Source organism: Hemicordylus capensis, chromosome 4 (assembly GCF_027244095.1).
Source record: "Hemicordylus capensis ecotype Gifberg chromosome 4, rHemCap1.1.pri, whole genome shotgun sequence".
Taxonomy (NCBI): domain Eukaryota; kingdom Metazoa; phylum Chordata; class Lepidosauria; order Squamata; family Cordylidae; genus Hemicordylus; species Hemicordylus capensis.
In genome coordinates, this window is record NC_069660.1 from 77,603,919 (window position 1) to 77,625,708 (window position 21,790).

The 21,790-nt window shown below is 42.1% G+C and overlaps 1 protein-coding gene across 2 annotated transcripts in view; it reads right to left on the reverse strand.

Annotated features, from left to right (window-relative positions):
* Positions 1-21,790, reverse strand: part of MAPK13 (mitogen-activated protein kinase 13) — a 50,455-nt gene that overhangs the window by 16,476 nt on the left and 12,189 nt on the right. Inside the window, exons 1-5 of one of the 2 annotated variants that reach the window (XM_053248600.1) lie at positions 14,200-18,059; positions 13,474-13,603; positions 10,496-10,554; positions 7,592-7,700; positions 3,584-3,613 (exon numbers count right to left, since the gene is read on the reverse strand). In XM_053248600.1, coding sequence (XP_053104575.1) covers positions 3,584-3,613; positions 7,592-7,700; positions 10,496-10,554; positions 13,474-13,488 — 213 coding nt within the window. In that variant the 5' untranslated portion in view covers positions 13,489-13,603; positions 14,200-18,059. Of the gene's footprint in view, positions 1-3,583; positions 3,614-7,591; positions 7,701-10,495; positions 10,555-13,473; positions 13,604-14,199; positions 18,060-21,790 lie in introns of those variants that run through there. The other variant, XM_053248599.1, reaches the window with a different exon arrangement.

The window sequence follows — 21,790 nt, forward strand, 5'->3', positions numbered from 1 at the left end:
GCCTTTCAACATCTTCCTATATCACTGCTGCCCGATATAGTACCAGCCAAAGGATGCGCACCTGCAGTCCCATGTAATCAGTGCTGCCACTCGTGCACAGGTGCTCTGTTCAACCTGAAATTATGGCCCTGAGGGCCACACAGCCCTCATGGACATAATGTTGGTCTTCATAGAGCACTTCTAGTGGAAATTTTCTTTGCTTTTGTATTCGACTTATTATTATGCTTAAGGTTATTTTTAAATTCGTATTTTAGTTGTTGTACACTGCTTTAAAGGTAAGGTGAAGTGTGCCGTCAAGTCAATTTTGACTCCTAGCACCCACAGAGCCCTGTGGCTTTCTTTGATAGAATACAGGAGGGGTTTACCATTGCCTCCAGTATGAGATGATGCATTTCAGCATCTTCCTATATCACTGCTGCCCAATATAGTACTAGTGGGGATCCGAACCAGCAACCTTCTGCTTATTAGTCAAGCATTTCCCCACTGCGTCACTTAAGGTGATTTAAGAACCTTTAATTTCAGTAAGAATGCATTGTTAGTTGTTAGGACATTCCAACTTCTTAAACAATGTTTACTTAAAATGTTAAAATATAAATTATATCTAAACTATTGAATTATAGGTCATCAGTCTGTTCCTCCACATCTTTGTATTAATGTCCTCTGATACTGTTGCTTAGTATCTCTAAAATCTGGTATATTGTGTACGCTATGGTAATTCCTATAAACTGAATCAGGTCTCAAGATCTAGAGTATACGACCCCTCAAACTGGATGAGGTAGCTGGCAGTCTAATCAGAAGACCATGTTTCAGCACCTGAGGACAGGGATATTTTAACAGCCTGTGCAGTAAGGTAAGGTGCCTGTGAGCAGAGTACTGTGTCTGCCTGGAACCATGTGAAGTGAGGGTGAATTTAGGCATTTGTGATCAGAATAGCCACTGCACATAGCTCCATTCCCCCAGAGGCTGTCCTGGAAAATAAGGGACATGCAAAATTCAGAAGATCAGGCATATAAAGGCTTGAGGTAACAACATGCAAATGTGTTTGGCAAAAGTGTTATAAAGGTTACACTGAAAGCAACCCCAGGGTTGTGAAAACTGCTTGCACAATCGGTTCCATGATGTGAAGGGAAGAAATGTTCACTGTGAGCCTTGGTCAGAGTTGTATAGGATTGTGTGGGACTTCCTTTCCTATAAAGATGCATTCCTGGAAGGAACTCAGTTCAGAGCAGGGCTGAACAAGCCTAAAGAGAAGATCGCCAGTCCAAAGAAAATTGCCATAGATGCAACCACAGTGCATTTTACCCCTCTGCTCTTCTTGCCACTGAGAAGAACAGGAACTCTTCTCAGCTCAGGAGGAAGTTATGGTTCAATGGGTGAGATAGGAATTAACAAACAATGTGAACTCACAAAATGTTGAATAATTGCTTGCTTGAAGTTCATTGGAATTCATTTGCCCCTCAACAGAGGGCACTGAAACCAAACAGGGCCTTTTGTTACACTGAAACTGAAAGAATGGTCTCTGTCTAGACTGGTTTGCTCTCAAAGGTGCAGAATGTTCCCTTTAGAATATTTCAGTGTTGAACGTTTACCTCAGGGCATGCAAGAGACTACATGCAGTGATGTCATCTCTTGTGGTATGTTTTCCTAGGACAACTTTACATTGATTTTTCAACTGCTTCAGAGGGGAGCCAGACAGCCTCAGCTGTGGTTGCCGTCTCTGAATGAACTTATCTGTAGAGTTTTCTCCTCCAACATTTCTCACAGTATCAAGCCTTTAACAGTTAATTGGAAATTGATGCCAATTCCTGGATACTCCAGGCCAGTCTTGGAGAGCTAGCAACCTGAGGACTTGCAGCTAGAGATGTGCATGAACCGGTCCAAAGGCTATGCAAGAGGCCTTTGAACTGGTTCGTGCTGGTGCCAGTTCAAAGTTTGATGCCGGTGTGTGTGGGGTGTGTGTGTGTCTCCCTTTAAGGGCGGGGTAGTGCTGGTTTGCACTTACCCCTCCTGCCGCTTTCCCCCTGCTGGCACTCCATTTTTAAAATGTTTTTTAAGTGCAACCCCCCCGCCCTTAGAACCGCACTTCCGCGATTCCGTGCACATCACTACTTGCAGCTTCAAAATCAGGCTTGCCGAGGCTCAACCTTGGAACGCATAAAACAAGAGGATAAGTACAGCTGAGCAGGCACCTTTCTCTCACCACTGAGGGCATCAGAACTACACAGTATTTTGTTCAATGTTAAATAAATCAAATAAATAAATCAAATAAATCAAATAAATAAATCAAATAAATAAATAATGCACATTCCCAAAACTGCCTTTGCCAAAATAAAGAAAATGCCAGGAGAGAAGTGGCAGGTGGAAGAAAAGAGTGCTTAAACCCTGCTACATCCACCAGTTCCCATCTGGAGGGTAATCTGAGGGAAGAATTAACAGGAAGATGGAAGGATTAAGCAACCCTTCTCATCCACCAGTTCTCATTGCAAATGCCCTCTCAGTCTTCACAGTAACTGTAAACATATGAAGCTGCCTTATACTGAGTCCGACCATTGGTCCCTCTCACTCAGTAGTACTTACACTGACTGGCAGCAACCCCCTAGACTTTTGGACAGGAGTCTCTCCCAGCTCTACCTGGAGATGCCAGGGACTGAAATTTGCACCTTCTGCATGTAAAGCAGGTGCTCTGCCTCTCTGAACTATGGCCCCATCCCCAATATTCCTAATTCAGTGTTTCCAACATTGTCTTTTCCATCCATGCCTGAAGCATTTTCAGACAGCAGGACTTACTGTGGGTTTACTGCGAGGCTTTCCTGCAAGTTCAAATTTGCCGCAAAAAGTGGATTTTTTTTTTAACCCTGGACATAAATCAGGCTACATTCCAAAGCCTAATGAAAAACCCAAATTGTGTGTGGAGTGCTCCCTGATAGCCTGCAGGGTCTTCAGAGTAAATCTGGCCATATGTGAATGCACGCCCTCCATTCCGGAGGAGAAATGAGTTAAAAGCCCCATCTGGAAATGTTCCTGGAGATGTCAGAGATTGAAGCTGGCACCTTCTGAACATAAGGACATAAAATGATCTTTGCTGGATCAGGCCCAGGACATCCAGCATCCTGTTTCCCAAAGTGGCCCACCAGATGCCCCGGGAAGCCCACAAGCAGAAGGTGAACGCATACACCTTCTCCTACCACTGCTGCATACAAAACCTTTTACATGGAAAGTAGGGCTCTGCTACTGAGCTAGAGCCAAATTCCCAATGTCCTTAATCCAGTGTTTCCAACATAATGTGCAGTTCTCCCTTAGTAACTAGAGTCTCAGGGGAAATAGCTTCACAATCAGGATGGTGTCTCCAGAAAAGACTTGAGCCCAAGCATTTCTTTTGCTAAAAATTAAGCACTGTTTGAATCTTTGTTACAATAGAACAGTTAAATAAAACTATCTGCATTGTTCCATTAATTTCAGTGGGACTGTGCATGAGTAACTTAGCATAGATGTCAGAGCCACAGTGTTTTATACAGCATGTATATGTACATCTAAAAGAGAAATTATTTTAAACAGAGTAAAGTGGCACAAATGAAAAACATACCCTGTGAATGATTCCAGCAGAATGAATATACTGCAATTAAAAAAGAGAAACACCTCAGTTTAGTAAACAACATCTTCCCGCCCCCAACAGTCAATAATCAGACAGGATTTGAGAGATGTTTCTCTGAAGCCCTTCTGTTTTCCCTTGCTGTTTGTATTTGAATTAACTGATCCACAATGTTCCTGAGAAACAGAAGTACGTGATCTTGTTTCCAGCAAATGGAAAATGTGAGCTAAAATGTGATATGCTGGACTTCCTAAAAGCCTCCTGTCACCAGGAGTAGAACTAATGAAGCATTCTGTACTCAAGGAGAGCTACCCAAGGACAACAAAAGACCTCTCCTAAAAATCACACACCTTATTTCAGTTGCTAAATCATTGTCTAAAAAAATATGGGAAGTTTGAAATATTATGGACATTTATAATGGGCAAACCTCTGATATAGATGGAAACTTGCAGATCATTCTGTCCATTCTTTCTGCATCTACTTGTCAGACCACCACAGAGAGACAGAGGCCTGGCCCAAGGAATCCTGAGGCAGAATGGAAAGCAGCAGCCCTCCTCACTGGCAGCACACAGAGCACTACAGCACAGCACATGCCCATTGGCCTCCTCCCCCATCCCAAACTTATTTATGGTTAGATTTTTTGTATCGCCTTTCTTTAAAACAATCTCAAGGTGGTTTACAAAACATTTGAAACAATATAAAACTATATAAACAATATAAAACAATAAAACTATAGAAACAATATAAAACAGTTACACAGTAAAATTATTAAATTGAAATATAAATGTACAAATCTAATTAAAAGTTTTTGAAACATACCCAATACGACCATAAAATACAGAGCAGCAGGAAAAAAAACCAAGACTCATATACAAGCTAGCGGTGTGCACAGAACTGACTGGCCCGGTCTGGTTCAGGTGCGAACTGTACCCGAACCTGATCAGGCCACTTCCATCCGACACCCCCTGAACCCCTCCCCCCCGGTTCGGTTCAGGGTGGGGTTCGTGAATATTTTTTATATATATATATATATATATATATATATATATATATATATATATATAAATTATTTACCTGTTGCCCCTTTGGGGGGCTTCCTAAAGGCTGTGGGGGAGGTCCGCAAAAGTTCCCCCTCCCTCCTGCCAGCCTCTTAAATCACTGCTGTGGACCATTTTAATAATCCTTTGTGGCCAGTTTGGGCCTCCATATACTGGCGCAGTGGCCATTTTGGAGGCTGCTGCGCATGCTCAAATGGCCTCTGAGAGGCCTGGCATGGCCTAGGGCCTCACAGGGACCATTTGCGCATGCGCGACAGCCATTTTTTCCGGCGGCCTTTTTTTTTTTTTTGCTTTTTAATATTGTATTGGTTTTTACAATATCTTAACAATCTCAATTTTTTTTTCAATTAAATTTTTATTAATTTTAACAATAATCTTAACATTAACATTCACAACAAATAAACAGATATGGACTTCCCGCTCACACCTCCTCATGAATCATCAGTTATAGAGTTAACCCATGCTATAATAATAATTCAAAACATAAATTTAAACCTTACAAACATGATTTTAATCTACCCAACCTGCATTTATTACTAAATTTCAAACCCTGTTGTAAAATCAATAGTAAGAAAATAGTTTTTTAGATACAGCAAGAATGGTTTCCAATCTTCTTTAAAGCATTCTAGATTTTGGTCTCTTATCAATATTGTAAGTTTTGCCATCTCCGCATATTCCAAAATTTTTATCAGCCAATCTTCTTTTGAAGGCAGTTCATTGCTCTTCCATTTCTGTGCATATATTATTCTGGCCGCCGTACATTAAAAATGTTAAATTAGTTGTAGAAAATACTCCTTGTGTTATCCCCAGCAGGAAGGATTCTGGCTTCTTAGGAAATGTCATTTTGAATATTTTCTTTAACTTATTATATATCATGTCCCAATAGGCCTTAGCCTTCCTACAGGTCCACCACATATGAAAAAAGGTTCCTTCAGAGTATCCACATTTCCAACATTTGTTTGAAACATTTTTATACATTAGTGCCAGTTTTTTTTGGTGTCAAATACCATCTATACATCATTTTATAGTAATTTTCTTTTAAAACATAACATGCAGTGAACCTTAAATCAGTTTTCCATAATTTTTCCCAGGCTGCCATTTCTATATTGCACCCCACATCTTGAGCCCACTTTACCATAGTTGTTTTAACCACTTCGTCTCTTGTCTCTTCCAAAAGCAAGAGCTTATACATTTTAGAAACTAATTTTTCATCATTTTCACATAGCTCCTTCTCAAATCTCGACATCTGATCCTCAAATCCAACTTTAAGATCCTTCTTATATACTTCATTTAACTGATGGTACTGAAACCAATCTCTAACCAAATTTTGTACTTCAGTTAAACTTTTTAGCTTACAGTCCTTTTCTTGAAAATATAACAGATCCCTATAAGTACCCCATAAATAAATGCCACAGTGTTTGGGTAACTTATCCCACTCCTGAGTGGCCCTGCCCCCCCCCCCCGACCTCCTGATTTCAGCCAACACAATGTTGGCAACCCTAACCTGAAAAGAGGCAAGGTCTCACAACTTGATTGCCACAATGCCCCCTTCCCCAACCCTCAAGGAAAGGCTGCTGCAAGATCAGAAAACCTAGAGGATGGAGCCGAGAGAGACCAACCCCACCCAGCTCACCCAACCAGGTCTCTGTCACACATACCAGGTCAGCGTGCTCGTCCACAATCAAATCATGGATGAGAGATGTTTTACCATTTACTCATCTGGCATTCAACAGCAGCACCCTAATCCTAGAAGGAGTGTTTCCAGAGCTCCCTGGGGCTGCAGGGTTGGGGAAGAGGCCTCGGTTGCCTGGACCCTTTCCCCCTGTAATGGCCTGCCCAACTCCCACTACCATATCTCCCTCTGCCAGCTACTCATGAAATCACCATCCCTAGTCCATCCCCACTCCTCTGCTCTCCAGACATATCTCCCCAGCCCAGCCACCTCCATCTCCTCTCTTTCCACAGTCAAACACAAGAGTAGAAACTATATGGCAAACCAACCCACACCCAAGATGAATGCTCACACCAATCCTGGGCTTATCCCCCTAGTAATAAGCATCCCAATCTATATGCTTCCTTCACACATAAAACGCCACTCCCTAGAGTTGAACTTGCCACTTACAGTGCACAGAGTGTGCTGCCAAGCAGTTTTCTCTTTATTTGGCAGCAGCTGCTCTTCTCCCTTCTCTCTTCCCCTTATTCCTGACCCCTTATATACTGTCTCTTGAAAAGATAGAGGCAGGACATAGAGGAGAGCTGGTCTGGAGAGGAGAGCTGGTCTTGTGGTAGCAAGCATGACTTGTCCCCTTAGCTAAGCAGGGTCCACTGCAGGCAGGAATCTCTCTCAGCCCTATCTTGGAGAAGCCAGGGAGGGAACTTGAAACCTTCTGCTCTTCCCAGAGTGGCTTCATCCCCTGAGGGGAATATCTTGCAGTGCTCACACATCAAATCTCCCATTCATATGCAACCAGGGCAGACCCTGCTTAGCTATGGGGACAAGTCATGCTTGCTACCACAAGACCAGCTCTCCTCTCCATTAAAATCTTGTCCTATCTTGGAAATGCCAGGGAAGGAACTTGGAGCCTAGATGCTCTTCCCAGAGCGGCTCCATCCCCTAAGGGGAATATCTTACAGTGCTCACACTTCTAGTCTCCCTTTTGTATGCAACCAGGGTGGATCCTGCTTAGCTTAAGGGGATGGAGCTGCCGCTCTGTGTCACCACATAAGGTAGCGGTGGCCAACCACTCTCTAAAAGAGCAGCTGGTGAGTCTGGTGGCCAGAGGAAACAATCCGGTGGAGGTGGATAATCTACCATCTCCACCAGTCCGCCAACCTGAGATGGCCACCTTATTAGTGGGTTGGCTCTGGAGATTAAGGAAAATCCAGCAGTTCAGCCTGCATCTCTGGTAGGATTCCTGATTTGAGTATTTCCAAACCAACTTACCTTCAACCCTTTCAGCACTTGGTAGATTAGGTACTTGACCTTTTCCTCACTGAACTGATGTCCCATTATCTTTTGTAAATCTGTTTGCATGTATGGCATCACCAGGTAGCTAAAAGGCAAGGAGGAGGAAAATTTAGGGATCTCTACTGGTCTTGTTCTCACAAGAGATCTAATGAAGTTGATAGTGAGATACAAAGGCATCTGTTTCTGGAATAGCAATACACCAGTTTCAGGATCAGAAATCAAGTCCTTGATGAGAAAGATAGGGCAATGTGTTCAACAAAAGGCCATTACTACAATCCAGCTTTAAAATCCCCTTACTCCTTCTAGTTGTGTTTCCATTTCACAGCATTTCCATTCTAAGACACCAAGCAAGAAAGGCATTTCAGTTCTTTCACAATTCTGTTAAATTGTGAATTGACAGTAGAGATGATGTGCAAGAAGAGCCAGTATTTATAATTTAAGGAACAATCCTGCTGAAGTTAAATGCTTGTGTCTCACTGATTTCAACGGGAGAGAATGAAGCACATGCTTAACTCAAATGCTGAAGTCAATAGACAGAAGTGTTTATCATGCCTTTAATGTATCAAATGCCTTACGAGTCTGTGTCTTTCTTTGTACTGTACATGGAATTTTACAAAACCTATGTGCTCTTTCATCTTCCAGAATATATGTTCATAGCATACCACAATATGGAAGCACAACATCTAAAAATAGAGACGTCATTAAAAGTTGCAGTCCAAACAAACAAATTTGAGTTCTTTGATTTAAAATCATTTCGTCTCATTTCCTCCAACAGGTCCCAGATCAAGTTTAATTGATTTTTGGATCAGTCCGTTAGTTGTTCTAGCCCATGGAGCCTATGGTCTCTGTGTGTCTACAACTAACCAAAGACTTAATGTTCTGCATAGGGAACTACCAAACAGAACTGCTGTCAACCGGAAAGTGAAGCACAGCGGATTTCTGCTTACTTCATATCTTATCTATCTATCTATCTATCTATCTATCTATCTATCTATCTATCTATCTATCAGATTGAGACATATTATTTTGTTAGTCACCTTGTGCTTGCTTGACAAGGAAAGGCAAGATGGAAATTATTAAATGTACAAGCAAATAAAATATACATGATATTCAAGACAACTAAAACCAGGGCCATCTGTATTGTGTATGTAAAACAAGATAAGAACAACAAAGAAGCAGAATTCTCTGTCCAGAAAAGTTGAATTCTGGAGTCTGCAGAAATCATGCAAATTAAGCAAATTATAACATTTTGAAACCAGAAAAATCCCTTATAAATGGAAAGACTAACCCTCCAGATGGTTGATTGTCCCATGTAGCTACCCCACCTTGCCTCTCTCGGCTTTAAAGACTTCAGCCACACTCCTTTAAGACTGTAGTTACAACTATCTTGTACCAATCAATGGTCACAAACCATAGTTTAGCATTATGTGCACATGGAGCCATTAGAGCCAAATCTCAGGCGTGTGTGCTCCTCCTCCTCCTCCTCCTCCTCTGCATGTGAGAAAAAAGGACTGAAAACTAAACAGCAGTTTCCTGTTGTGTCCCAACTCAGGAAACCGTGGTTTATTCTAGCCACATAGCGTGTTCAGATGAACACCAGCTTTGTTACACAAGCAAGACAGGGATGGCCTGAGAGTGCACCCATCCTGACATCACTGTAGAATGTCCTGGCACACTGTTGGGGCATCCTTTAATCATGTGCGGAGAGTGTTAATCTGAATCACCCCCTACATGTGCTCCAAAACCCATGTAGAGGGGTGATTCAGATTGACACCCTCCTCACATGATTACAGGATGCCCAACAGCACATTGATATCCTGCAGTGACATCAGGATGGATGTGCTGTTTGGGCAATCCCATCCTGCTCACATAATGAAGCTGGTGGTCATGTGGACTGGCTCACAAACTAAGTTCTGAAATCATGGTTTAATCCAGGCTTCTGATCCTGGTTTGTAAATTAGTTTGTAAATTTCCCAAGTTTGGATGTTACTGTGGTATAAGGGCAAGCAGAAGCTTTCAGTCCCTTTCCTTCATGTATAAAGGAGGAGATGAGGGGAGAGTATACAAGCTCATGGTTCAGCTCTCCTTGGCTCTGCTTAGGTATGTAATACTACACAATGCTCTAGCTCAGGGGTGACCAACCAGAGGTTTTCCAACTGGACTACAACCCCCATCACCCACAGCCAGAATTTATTGCATCTGGAGATGATGGGAGTTGTAGTCCAACAACTGCTGGAGAGCTTCAGGTTGGCCAGCCCTGCTTTAGCATTATGTTGGTATACAGCCTAGATATTGGAGACTGTGGACAGATTTCCCATCTCTCAAACATGGGGGGGCAGGAATGGAATTGGGACCATGGTGCTGAAGAAGGGAGGTTTAATCCTCCCCCCCCACATAATTTTCTCACTGTAAGCCCCTTCCCGGTACTCCCCATTAGGAAAACATATCAAAAAGAGTGTTGAGAAAAGAATAAGCCACAGTCATGTCCTGATCCATCCAGCCATCCCCTCCCCTCATACACACACACACACACACACACAAACACAAACACTTTTAAAAAGACTTGTAAAGGTTCTGGAAATCCAATCACAGATTTGCAAGATCTGATCTTGTTTGGCCCCAAGAAATTTCCTTTAAAAACACAAAAGTTAATGCCAAGATCTCATTATGCTGAATGTTGCATGGTGAACAAAATTATTTGATAACACTGTATGACTGCAGACTCCCAGAAGATACAATGAGCTTGAACTCAGCCAATTTTGCTGGACTGGGTTATGGACCAAGTGGTTGTGACTGACATATTACACTTTGTTAGAAGCAAAGCTAGCAACAAAATCTTACAACATTTTTATGAACAGCAACAAAAAAATGCAAACATACAAGTCTTGGAATCCATCAAAGGTGGTCGCTGAGGTGAAGACATCAAGCAGTCCAATGACCTGCAGAAGAAGTGGGATGGGCTCAGAACGTAAGATTATGGGTAGAAATGCAGCCCTGCCCCCCTTATCAAGGTATTCTCTTTTAAGTACCAGAACCCATGTTTGAGTAGTAGCTTAAGGTCATTTCAAGTAATGTGCAAGGGTGGGGGCAGGTCAAGTTATACTTAGTACTGTGCTGTGCATATCACAAGTCTGTGGACTAGGTGGCAGAATAGCAGATTTTTTGCCAAAGTGTTTCAAGCATGCCCCAAAGCAACAGCTGAAACTTTCCTAAAGATGAGAAAGCACAAATTATTCACATTATTGGAATACCATCAGCAAAGCTGATTGCCAGTGTTCACCACTGCGCAGAACAGAGCATGAACTCCCAACCCTGATGGAGTACCAAATTCAGAAGGGAGATGGATGTGCTTAACAACTTCAAGAAGTTGTGAGCCTTCCAGAAAACAGTTGGCTATGTGGGGCAGCCATACAAATAAAGTACTATTTTTATTTTTATTTTAACATTTATATCCCACTATTTGTCCAAGAATCCCAGAGCACTTTACATAGTTATGTTTATCCTCACAAGAACCCTGCGAAGTAGATTTATTAAGGAAAATCTCCTGGCTAGTCCTATCCTTTTGATATTTCCAGCCAGGTTATTTTCAGCGCGCTCTCTCTTGCTCTCTCCTGCCTACACCCCCTGCTATATTTCTGAAAAGTGCAGGGGGAGGGGGACAGTTAAGGCACCAAATTCAGCATCTTGCAAGGGTCCCACCGTTTTGAAACTGCACTTGATACATAAGTGTCAAAGTGCTTTAAAACTATTTTTTACAAAAATCTTCTGATTATTCCTGTGCCTTCTATATTTTCATCCATCTCTGCACCAGTGTCCCCTGTAAGAGGGAATCCCAGATGTTGTTGACTACAGCTCCCACAGTCCCTAACTGCAGTGAGCTTTGGCTGAGGATGCTAGGAGTTGTAGTCAACAACATCTGGGATTTTCCTATAGAAGGAACACTGCTCTGCACTCTGTGCTGCTCAGAAATGGGATGCATCTTCCTCTTCTTCTCAAGTAGTGCACACTGTGCAGGAGATCCCAGTACATCAGGCAGATGTGAAGAAGAGAGTATAGAACCATAGCAATGTGCCATGGTCCTGCTTTTTGTCAGCATTTTGTACAAGGGAACTGAGCGCATCAGGTATATAGGAACGAAGTAGGAGAAAGGGTTTATGAGGGGTGGACCTTTCTCAGGGGCTTTCACAGTCAGCTCTTGTTACCTTACACTTGTCTTCTGTAAAGACCAGGGGATCCCAGTTTATGCATGATGATTTTGCAAGCTATTTGAGAAGCTAGTAAAACAGCAAAAGTCCATGGATGCAAAAGTACGGAAAGGTTCTGCTTCAAGTAGAATCCAGGCTGTAATCTGTTGTATGTAATCAGACATACAAACTGTCTGAAAGTATTTCTAAGGTGGACCTTGGGCCTGATAAATTCCAGTGGGCTTCATGCCCATGATGGAAATAGCATGGGAATCAGGTGTGGCATGCCCTGTTGATGTCCTCAGTTGCATTAGACCCCTGCCTTGTACGCCTGGAAACCTCTGGCACGAGGGGAGGTGATGTCATTGAGCCTTCATTGTACCAAGAGTCTCTGGGCTTGACAGGCAGGCATGGCTATAAAGGCCTCGCTGTACATGCCTTGTATGAATTATAGAATTGATACTGGATCTGAGAAAAAACATCAAGATTTTTTTATTTTTTTTAAGGTAGCAGAATAAGGGCTACAAGGGCTTCTGCCAGAGATTTCTGGTTTGGGTAGAAACTTCGGTAAGATTTAATATAAATTTGACAAAAGTATGTAAAAGATTTCAAATTCAGTTCCTGATGTTTCTAGTTAAAAGGAACTTAGAGAGAAGGACCAGGAAAGGTCTACGGATAGTACTTGATTAGCTGATTACAGTTACGTCTTTGCAAGCACTAGGACTTGGCTAAATGAGCCATTGATTGAACTCAGTATTATTTAATTGTGTTATTTATTTTAAAGATTCATACCCCACCTTCTGCTCAAGAAGATCCTCAAGGCAGCTTATAGTAGTTACACAATACAGTAAAAGTGATGCTGATGGGACAGCTAAGAGAGATGCTATAATTAGAGCCACTAACTGCTGTCATTTGGGTCTGTGGCAACCGCACAAAAGAGCCCCCCCCCCGAGGAATATGTAGCTCACACAGGCCAAGATGGAAGGAGCAGAGTGCATGAGCTTCTTCAGTCTTCTGGGTTAACATAGTCACCTGTTACTGAAGATCTCATGAGAAGTATGAATAACTTCTGGGATAAACTCAATCATTTGTTAGGAATTACTTTCTGTAATTTTCTTTCTGTAATTTACTTTCTATAAAGGAACACCTGGTGGACATGCAAATTCTGACATTATGCACTTGATCCTGCTAACTGGGCAAAGAGGCACCTTTTAAATATGCTTCACAAACCGCCCTGAGCCATTTTTGGAAAGGCAGTATAGAAATCAAATTAATAATAAATAATAATAATAATAATAATAAATAATAAAATGTGGTGATTCTCTTTATTTAGCAGGGGGAGAGTAACTGGCCGTATCCATCCCCAGCACAGTACTTCCAGTGACTGTTGCTGGTGTCTATCTTATGTTTCTTTTTAGATTGTAAGTCCTTTGGGGACAGGGAGCCATCTTTATTTATTTATCTTTTATCTATGTAAACTGCTTTGGAAATTTTTGTTGGAAGGTGGTATATAAATATATGTTGTTGGTGGTCAAATTTTGCTTTGGTTACCAAACTCAGACAAGACGCAGATTCTAATACTGAACTTTAACCATGTACCCCATCCAGGGCAGTGTATGAGATAGAGAGAGAAATTGCCTGCATGCAAGTGAACAGAGGGAATTGGTTACTCACGTTCTCATGTTGCATGTGCTTTAACAGTGTGAGTTCTCGATATGCTCGCTTGGCAAAGATCTCGGATTGGAACGGGCGACAGAGCTTTTTGATAGCCACCTTCTCTCCTGTTTTCTTATCTATTGCTGAACTGTGGCAAAACCAGAGAGAACAATCAGAAGCCAATTAAGCTGGAGCACTTTGATGTGCAGTGATGCTAGCCTGTGCATAATTACTCAAAAGTAAGTCCCACTGACTGACTTCAGCAAGATTGATTCCCAAGTAAGTGTGCATACGATTGCAGCCTTTGTCTCATTGCGGCAGCAGCATGTGGATACTTTTCTCTTTCATTTCCATATAGGTCAGTAGCTGCATGCATAATCACATAGTTACATAAACTTAAGGCCTCTCCACACATTATATGTTGGGAAATGCAGCCATCAAGTCAGCACACATGATGGGAAGCCATGGTGATGATTGGTCCCAGCTCCCTGGTGTGCATATCTGTACAATGCATGCTTTTGTCATATGCATATACTAGGGTGTTTTTTGTTTTTTTAAAAATCCCTTTTATTTATAAATACAAATATATGTATAAAGGCATATTCTTTATTTTATGTCTACATAGGACAAACTGCTCAGTTTGTATATAAAACAATAAATGGATGCAAATAGAACATCATAAATGGCAACATTCAGAAACCATAGGGAGAACACTTCAGTTTTCCAGGATATTCTACTACTGACCTGAAAATCACAACTGTTCTTCAGAAGAACTTCAAAGGGAGACTCAAGCACAAAACTGCTGAAGACTGTAAGTTTGTTCTGTTTATTTAGGTTTAAATAAAGACAATGGTTGCCTCTCCCACAACAGGTGTTACATTAGCACAGCAACACTAGGAAGATTATATTATAACTTGTTACTGCTGTTGTGAATAGATCTTCACACATATCATGCATACATTTAGGTTTTACATTCAGTTGGCATAGACTGTACATCTTAATCTTACATTTCACCGTCATTTGGCCCCACATTCTCTCTCTCTCTCTCTCTCTCTCTGATGTACCGAACAAAGTATGCTTCACAATAAATTTACTAGTCTTTAAAGGGGCCAACACTTTTGTTTTTTAAAGATTTTGGCTGCAGCAAACTAACACAGTTACCCTTTCAGAAGGGTGTATCTATGTGTACCTTAAAAAAAAAAAGATTTGCTTTAGATGACAACTATTAAATTGCTTACATATTGTATGGTAGAATTAAACTCCAGTTTTTCTCAAAAGATGTCAACTAAGTGTTGTTTAAGAAATATAGGAAAGGCTCTCGGTAAGCCTTTCAGGCTCCTTAATGCACTAAGAATATTCTGCAATTTAAAAGCTATCACTGAGGTCTGATTTAACATTTTTGCAAACTTGCAGTTAAATGCTGGAGCAAATCCAGTGGCTGGCTGGCTGGCTGGCTGGTTAACAAGGAAGTGTTTCACACAGTGTTTAATTGCTTGAAGTAGCAGTGCTGGGTTTATTAACCTAAATGTCCTTCCAATTTAATCCCAGATGTATGCTGTTTACCCAGTGCTGAGGGAAAGCACTCTGCACATGACCCAACAAACAGGTGTTTTCATTCAATGTTGGGAGCTGAGCCCTAGCAGAAAAAATAGGATCCAGGATTTTGCTGCCTGGAACACATCAATTTCATTCATTTTCAGGACACAACATCTTTTAAGACTTGGTTAAGATTCCAATAGCATTTGTCTTTTTATAGTTGATGGCTATTCATGCACAGGATAACTATATGCAAGATGAATGGATGCAATGGATGCTTTCATGCACATGCAGCCATAGGACTCTCTCCAGGAATCTCCTGTGGCTACAAATGTAACACCAGGCATTGTCCAGAACAATACATAACCAGGTTGTCATGTGGCAAATGCTATCAGCATGCAAAAACTATGGATATGTGAATCCCCCTTTGTTAAAGCTCACTTAGAAGTGAACGCAAGACAAAGACTTATATCAATTCTGCTGTATGCCGATGACATGGTTCTCCTGTCACTGACTCCAGTTGGCCTAAGGCGGGCACTTGCATCACTTAGCTCTTTTTGTGCAGAGGAGGCCATTGAGGTAAACTACCAGAAAACTAAAGTACTGGTATTTGCCAAACGCCCCAAGCCCCATTTATGGAAAATAAATGGCCAATTAATTGAACAAGTTAAAATATTTAAATACCTTGGCATAGTCTTCCATGCTTCGGGAGGCCGTCAGGCCCACCTGAACTATACCATACAGAAAGCCCAGCTTTCGGCCAACTTAATTAGATCTTTTTATTTCACGAAGGGCGCTGCATATATACCTGCTGCTATTAAACTCTTTGCAGCTAAAGTACACCCACAGCTTACATATGGTGCACAATTGGGCCCTTTCTGTAATTTTTCACCTCTGGAGGCCATACAGACAAAATTTCTTAGATCCATCTTCCAGGTCCCAAATAGTGTCTCAAATGCCGCTATTAGACGGGAGGCAGGCCTTTATACTTTGGAATCGGTTTATTGGAAATGTATTTTCCTATTCTGGTTAAAACTGAAGTTCTCACAAGTGGGATTAGTCCCTCTTATTATGACCGACTCCTTTGATTCGAGATGGAAACGGTCGCTTAAAATAAAATCTCAACTTTATGGGATCCCACTTGAAGAACTTGTTAGGATGGGATCTATTACAGCTACGAAGGTTATTAAACAGCGAATAATTGATACTGACCTACAGGTTGAAGCCTCCAAAATATCTAGAGGTTTGTATATAGGTAACCAGCTCTACAATCTTAAGCCTGCTGATTACCTAAGTAACATAACTTTTCCTAAATTTAGGCGTGCCTTGACCCTTGCACGTCTTAATGTTCTTCCAACATCTGTGCTTAAGGGAAGGTTCAAGGGGATTCCTTATGTTTTGCGCCTCTGCCCTTGTGGCTCAGGTGCTATTGAGTCGACTGCATATTTTATTCTTTATTGTGACCTCTACAGGGATGCCCGTTTAGATTTTATCTCACCCTTGATGAAGTTTTTTCCTGGCCGCTCAGATGACTTTTATCTTGATTTATTACTGACTAAATTTGATAGTATGAGTACTAACTCTGTGGCCAAGTTTTGTTACGTTGCATGTAAGTTGCGTACTACTATTTTATGATGTTTTATTCTCTTTTTCCTTTTTGCTTGTGTTTGTTCTGGTCATTGATCGAAATAAAGCTTGTACTGTACTGTACAAAGACAAAACACACACACTCCACCTGACAGAGCATTGGCTCTGGCTGTCACAGACTTTGTTGGGCTCTAAAAGTTTTAGCAGCAGCCAAGTGACAAAAATGTATGCCCCTTGTGGGTAACTGAAGCCCAGCAGAGGAGAGTGTGCAGGACTGGGGCTGGGGTGAGTGACTCAGCAGTTCCTGGTACCATCTGCCCAGCTCTGGGCCTTTGATAGGAATGCTGCCTGTGCCTCCATTTGCTAGAAGCCCAGCAGAGGAGAGGAAGAGCTCATTTGCTTCCCATTCAGTGCTGCCCAGGATGAGAGGCCGTGTGTGTCCTTCTGCTGTTACCTGCCTGATCCTTGCTTCCCCTGTTGGACTGTGGCCTGCTGCCTCTGTGGAACATCTGTGGGGAGTGTGTGCAAGACTGGGGCTGGGGTGAGTGACTCAGCAGTTCCTGGTACCATCTGCCCAGCTCTGAGCCTTTTATAGGTATGCTGCCTGTGGCAGTGGGGGATCACCACTGAAGGGGCGACACCAAAGGCGGTTGCCCATTTTGGGGAGCCACTTCAGGGGATAACAAAGACGAGGGCCAGGCTATCTGATTCAGGTTTCTTTGTGGATGTGTAAAGGTGTGCAAGTATTTTAATTTGGCTTCTGTTTTAAATCCTGGGTGACTTTAGTGTTTGTTTTTTAAAATATATATTTTTTATTGTTTTATCAGAAATACAAACAAAAGACATAAGAAAACAGAAAGGAAAAAATAAAATAAAATAAAATAAAATAATCAAGCAAAGGTACAAGGTTCTTTATTTGCGACCAAAGGTCAGCATCAAATAATCAAGCAAAGCAAATACAATGATTTTCATTACAATCTATATTTATCAACCTGAATTCCTTCAACCAACATCTCTCCTCCTTCCCCTACTCTTAAAAATATATAACTGCAAAAGTAAAAAATCAATAGCAATAACAAAATTGATGCTCCTGCTATCTATACACAACAGTCTGCCTTAAATCTCTCTACAAAGAAAAACTAAATCTCAGATGAAGTACCAAACCCTGCTATCCTCTCTAATAAAACTCTTGGTGTCCGTGCCTCCCTGCCCTGTTCTGCGCCTGCGCGAAGCGCAGGCCCAGAACAGGGCAAGGGAGACACGCTCGCCGGTACCCGGCAGCCATCTTGGGCGGCCAGAAGCGGCCGCCCCGAAGAAGCCGGAAAACCGGCGCCGGGGTAAACTGAGCGAGGCAGCGGCAGAGCCGCTGCCTCGGCCAAAAGAGACGGAGGCCGGGGGTGGAGCGGAGGCCACTTAAATATTTTTTAAAAGGCACCCGCAGCCAACGCCGCCGACCCTCCCTCCCAGCTGACCCCCCCCCATTAAGGGCCAAATCGGACCAGCCACTTGCCCCCGCAGCTTCCGCCGCCGACCAACCGGCCGCCCACCCAGCTGCCGATACCTCCTTGCCGCCGGCACACGTCCTTCGCTTGATCCGCTGATCAATTAACAGAAGGAGAGAGGTGCTCGCATGCACAGCTCCACTCTCTTTAAAGTCTCTTCCCGAACTGGCGCTTTGCGTCCTTGCCGCCCAAACTGCCAGTTCGGGAAGAGACTTTAAAGAGAGTAGAGCTCTGCATGCGAGCACCTCTCTCCTTCTGTTAATTGATCAGCGGATCAAGCAGAGGACGTGTGCCGGCGGTAAGGAGGTATCGGCAGCTGGGTGGGCGGCCGGTTGGTCGGCGGCGGAAGCTGCGGGGGCAAGTGGCTGGGCCGATTTGGCCCTTGGGGGGGGCAGCTGGGAGGGAGGGAGGGAGGGGGAATGGCAGCGGGGGGACAGGAGAGCCGTTACTAGGGCCCGTTGTTCAACAGGCCAAAATTCACTAGTATATTATATTGAATAAATGGTTCCCATGTCTAAAAGAAAAAGTCTTCAAATTTATTTTAATATATGCAGTAATTTTAGCCACTGATGCATATTCCAAAAGTTTGAGTTGCCAATCTAGATTATCTAGACCCATTTCAAACTGGCTTTAGATCTGGCTATGGGGTTGAGATAGCCTTGGCCAGCCTGATGGATGACCTTTACCGGGGAATCAACAGAGGAAGTGTGACTCTGCTGGTTCTTCTGGATCTCTCAGTGGCGTTCGATACCATCGACCATGGTATCCTTCTGGATCGCCTGGGGGAGTTGGGGATAGGGGGCACTGCTTTGCAGTGGTTCCGTTCCTATCTCTCGGGTAGATTCTAGATGGTGGAGCTTGATGACAGTTGCTTCTCAAAACAGGAGCTGTTATATGGAGTCCCCCAGGGCTCCATTCTGTCACCAATGCTTTTTAATATCTACATGGAACTGCTGGATGAGGTCATCAGGAGATTTGGTCCTGAGTGTTATCAGTATGCTGATGACACCCAAATCTACTTCTCCTTTTCATCTTCAGGAAATGGCACTCATTCTCTAAATGCCTGCCTACAGGCAGTAATGAGCTGGATGAGGGAGAACAAATTGAAGCTGAATTCAAGCAAGACGGAGGTGCTCATTGTGGGGGCTCAGAATCTGAGGGGTGAGTTAGATCTTCCTGTGCTGGATGGGGTTACACTCCCCCAGAAGGAGCAGGTGCATAGCTTGGGAGTACTCCTGGACCCAGGCCACACCCTGGTATCTCAGGTGGAGGCCATGGCCAGGAGTGCTATCTATCAGCTTCAGCTGATTCGACAGCTGCCCCCATTCCTTGAAGAGGATGACCTCAAAACAGTGGTGCATCAGCTGGTAACCTCCTAGCTCGACTACCACAATGCACTTTACATGGGGTTGCCTTTGTATGTAGTCTGGAAACTTCCATTAGTTCAGAATGTGGCAGCCAGATTGGTCTCTGGGGCAACCCAGAGAGACCATATTATGCCTGTTTTGAAACAGTTACACTGTCTGCTGATATGTTTCCGGGCAAAATACAAAGTGCTGGTTATTACCTTTAAAGCCCTGAACAGCTTAGGTCTGAGTTATCTTAGAGAGCGCCTTCTTCTACATGATCCCCACTGCACGTTAAGGTCATCTGAGGAGGTCCGTCTCCAGTTGCCACTGGTTCGTCTGGTGGCGACGCAGAGGTGGGCCTTCTCTGTAGCTGCTCCTGAGCTGTGGAATTCACTCCCGGCAGAAATTTGTAATTTGAGATCATTACTGTCCTTCAGGAGAGCCCTCTGTTTGGCTGGGCTTTCCAGGGTTTTAAATGATTGACAAACTGTTTAAATTGTTTTAAATTGTTGCCCTGATTTCCAGGGCTTTTAGCTGTTTAATTGGTTTTATTGTGTTTTAATAGTTTGATTTTAATTGTTAACTTGTTTTAATTGTTTTTATCATGCTGTAACTGCCCTGAGCCATTCTGGAAGGGTAGTATATAAATCTAATAAATAAAGAATAAAGCATCTAAAGTCAGAATTGGATTTGTTTTGCAACAGGAAGCATAAAGGATTCTTGCCGCTGTTATCATATGTAAAGAAAGTTCATTGTGTTTTGCAGGAATATACAGTTTAGTAAAATTTAACATAAAAATTTCTGGAAGAAAAGGGAAATTTATTTGCAAGATTTGCTGCATCTTCAAATGTATTGTTTTCCAAAACGTTTGGGCTATTTAACATGTCCTCCATATATGATAAAAGGTACCTTTCTGCTCTGTACATTTCCAACAGTCTCCAGGGTATTCCTTGCCCATCTTTGAAATCATTGCCGGAGTAATATACCAACGCAGGTACATTTTATACCAATTTTCCCTTAGAGTACTATTCATTGTAAATTTTATATTCACCTTCCATTGAAATTCCCACTGTTGAATCTCTATTGTCCTGTTAAAGTTCTGCATCCATTTTATCATACAGTCTTTCATCTGTTCTGATTCTGAATCGTATTTCAGTAGTAATTTATACATAAGACCTAACAAATGCTCTGAGTTCTTTGTTATTAGGATTCAAATTCCATCAAGTCTCTCAATTTTCCACCTTGCTTCCGTACTTCTTCCTGGATTATGCTGTTAATCTGTGAGTACAATAGCCAAGAAGGAGTTTCATTTCACTCTTGACATAGACATTGAATGGATTTCATTTTTGATCTTCCTACCATAAGACTTTGCAAATTAAAGGCTCTCCATTGATCAAATTGTTTTGCATGTTCTTCTCCATGGAAATACATATTCAAAATTGAAGCTATAGGTGACAATGCTGGACTAATCCTTTGTTTGTACTTGTCCCATACCTTTAATAAACTGTACCTGATGGAATGATTTTTAATTTCTACATCAGTTTTCTTTACCTCTGTCCACAAGTATCTCTGTAAGCCATTAAGCATGTCTGATCCTTCCATAGTTGTAACCGGTCTGTATGGGGCTTTAATCCACTCTACAATCCATTTTAAATAACTGGCATGATAGTATTATTTCAAATTTGGAGTGGCTAATCCTCCACGTTCTTTTGCATCTTGCATAATCTCAAATTTCACTCTTGGCTTTTTATTTGCCCAAACAAAAGAGTTCACCTGTCTTTACCATTCATTTAATATCTTCTCTTCAATTTGTATTGGCAACAAATAAAAAAATAAAAAGTTAAACCTAGGCAAAACATTCATTTTAATCACTGGAATTCTCCCCAGCCATGGAAGATTTAATTTTTTCCATCTCTTCAGATCAGCCAATATACTCTTCCACACCAGTAAGTAATTATTTTTAAATAAGTCTTTATTTGCTGTTACATTAACCCCTAAATATTTTACTGGCTTAACACTGGACTGAAATCCTGTTCTTTCTTTTCCTCATCTTTAATATTCCATGTTACCATTTGCGTCTTGCTGTTATTCAGTTTGTATCCAGAGACCTTCCCATATTGCTGAATTTTCTTTATTACATAGTCCAGCAAAGTCCTTGGTTGGGTAATTGTTAATATCTATTAATGACTAATAAGTCCTTGGTTGGGTAATTGTTAATAACATCATCTGCATATAACTTTATCTTATGTTCTCGCCTAGCCATCTTAATTCCTAGTATTCTTTTTTCCTGTTGTATCTCCCACGCCAATGGTTCCAGAGCCAAAATAAACAATAAAGGTGAAAGTGGGCATCCCTGTCTTG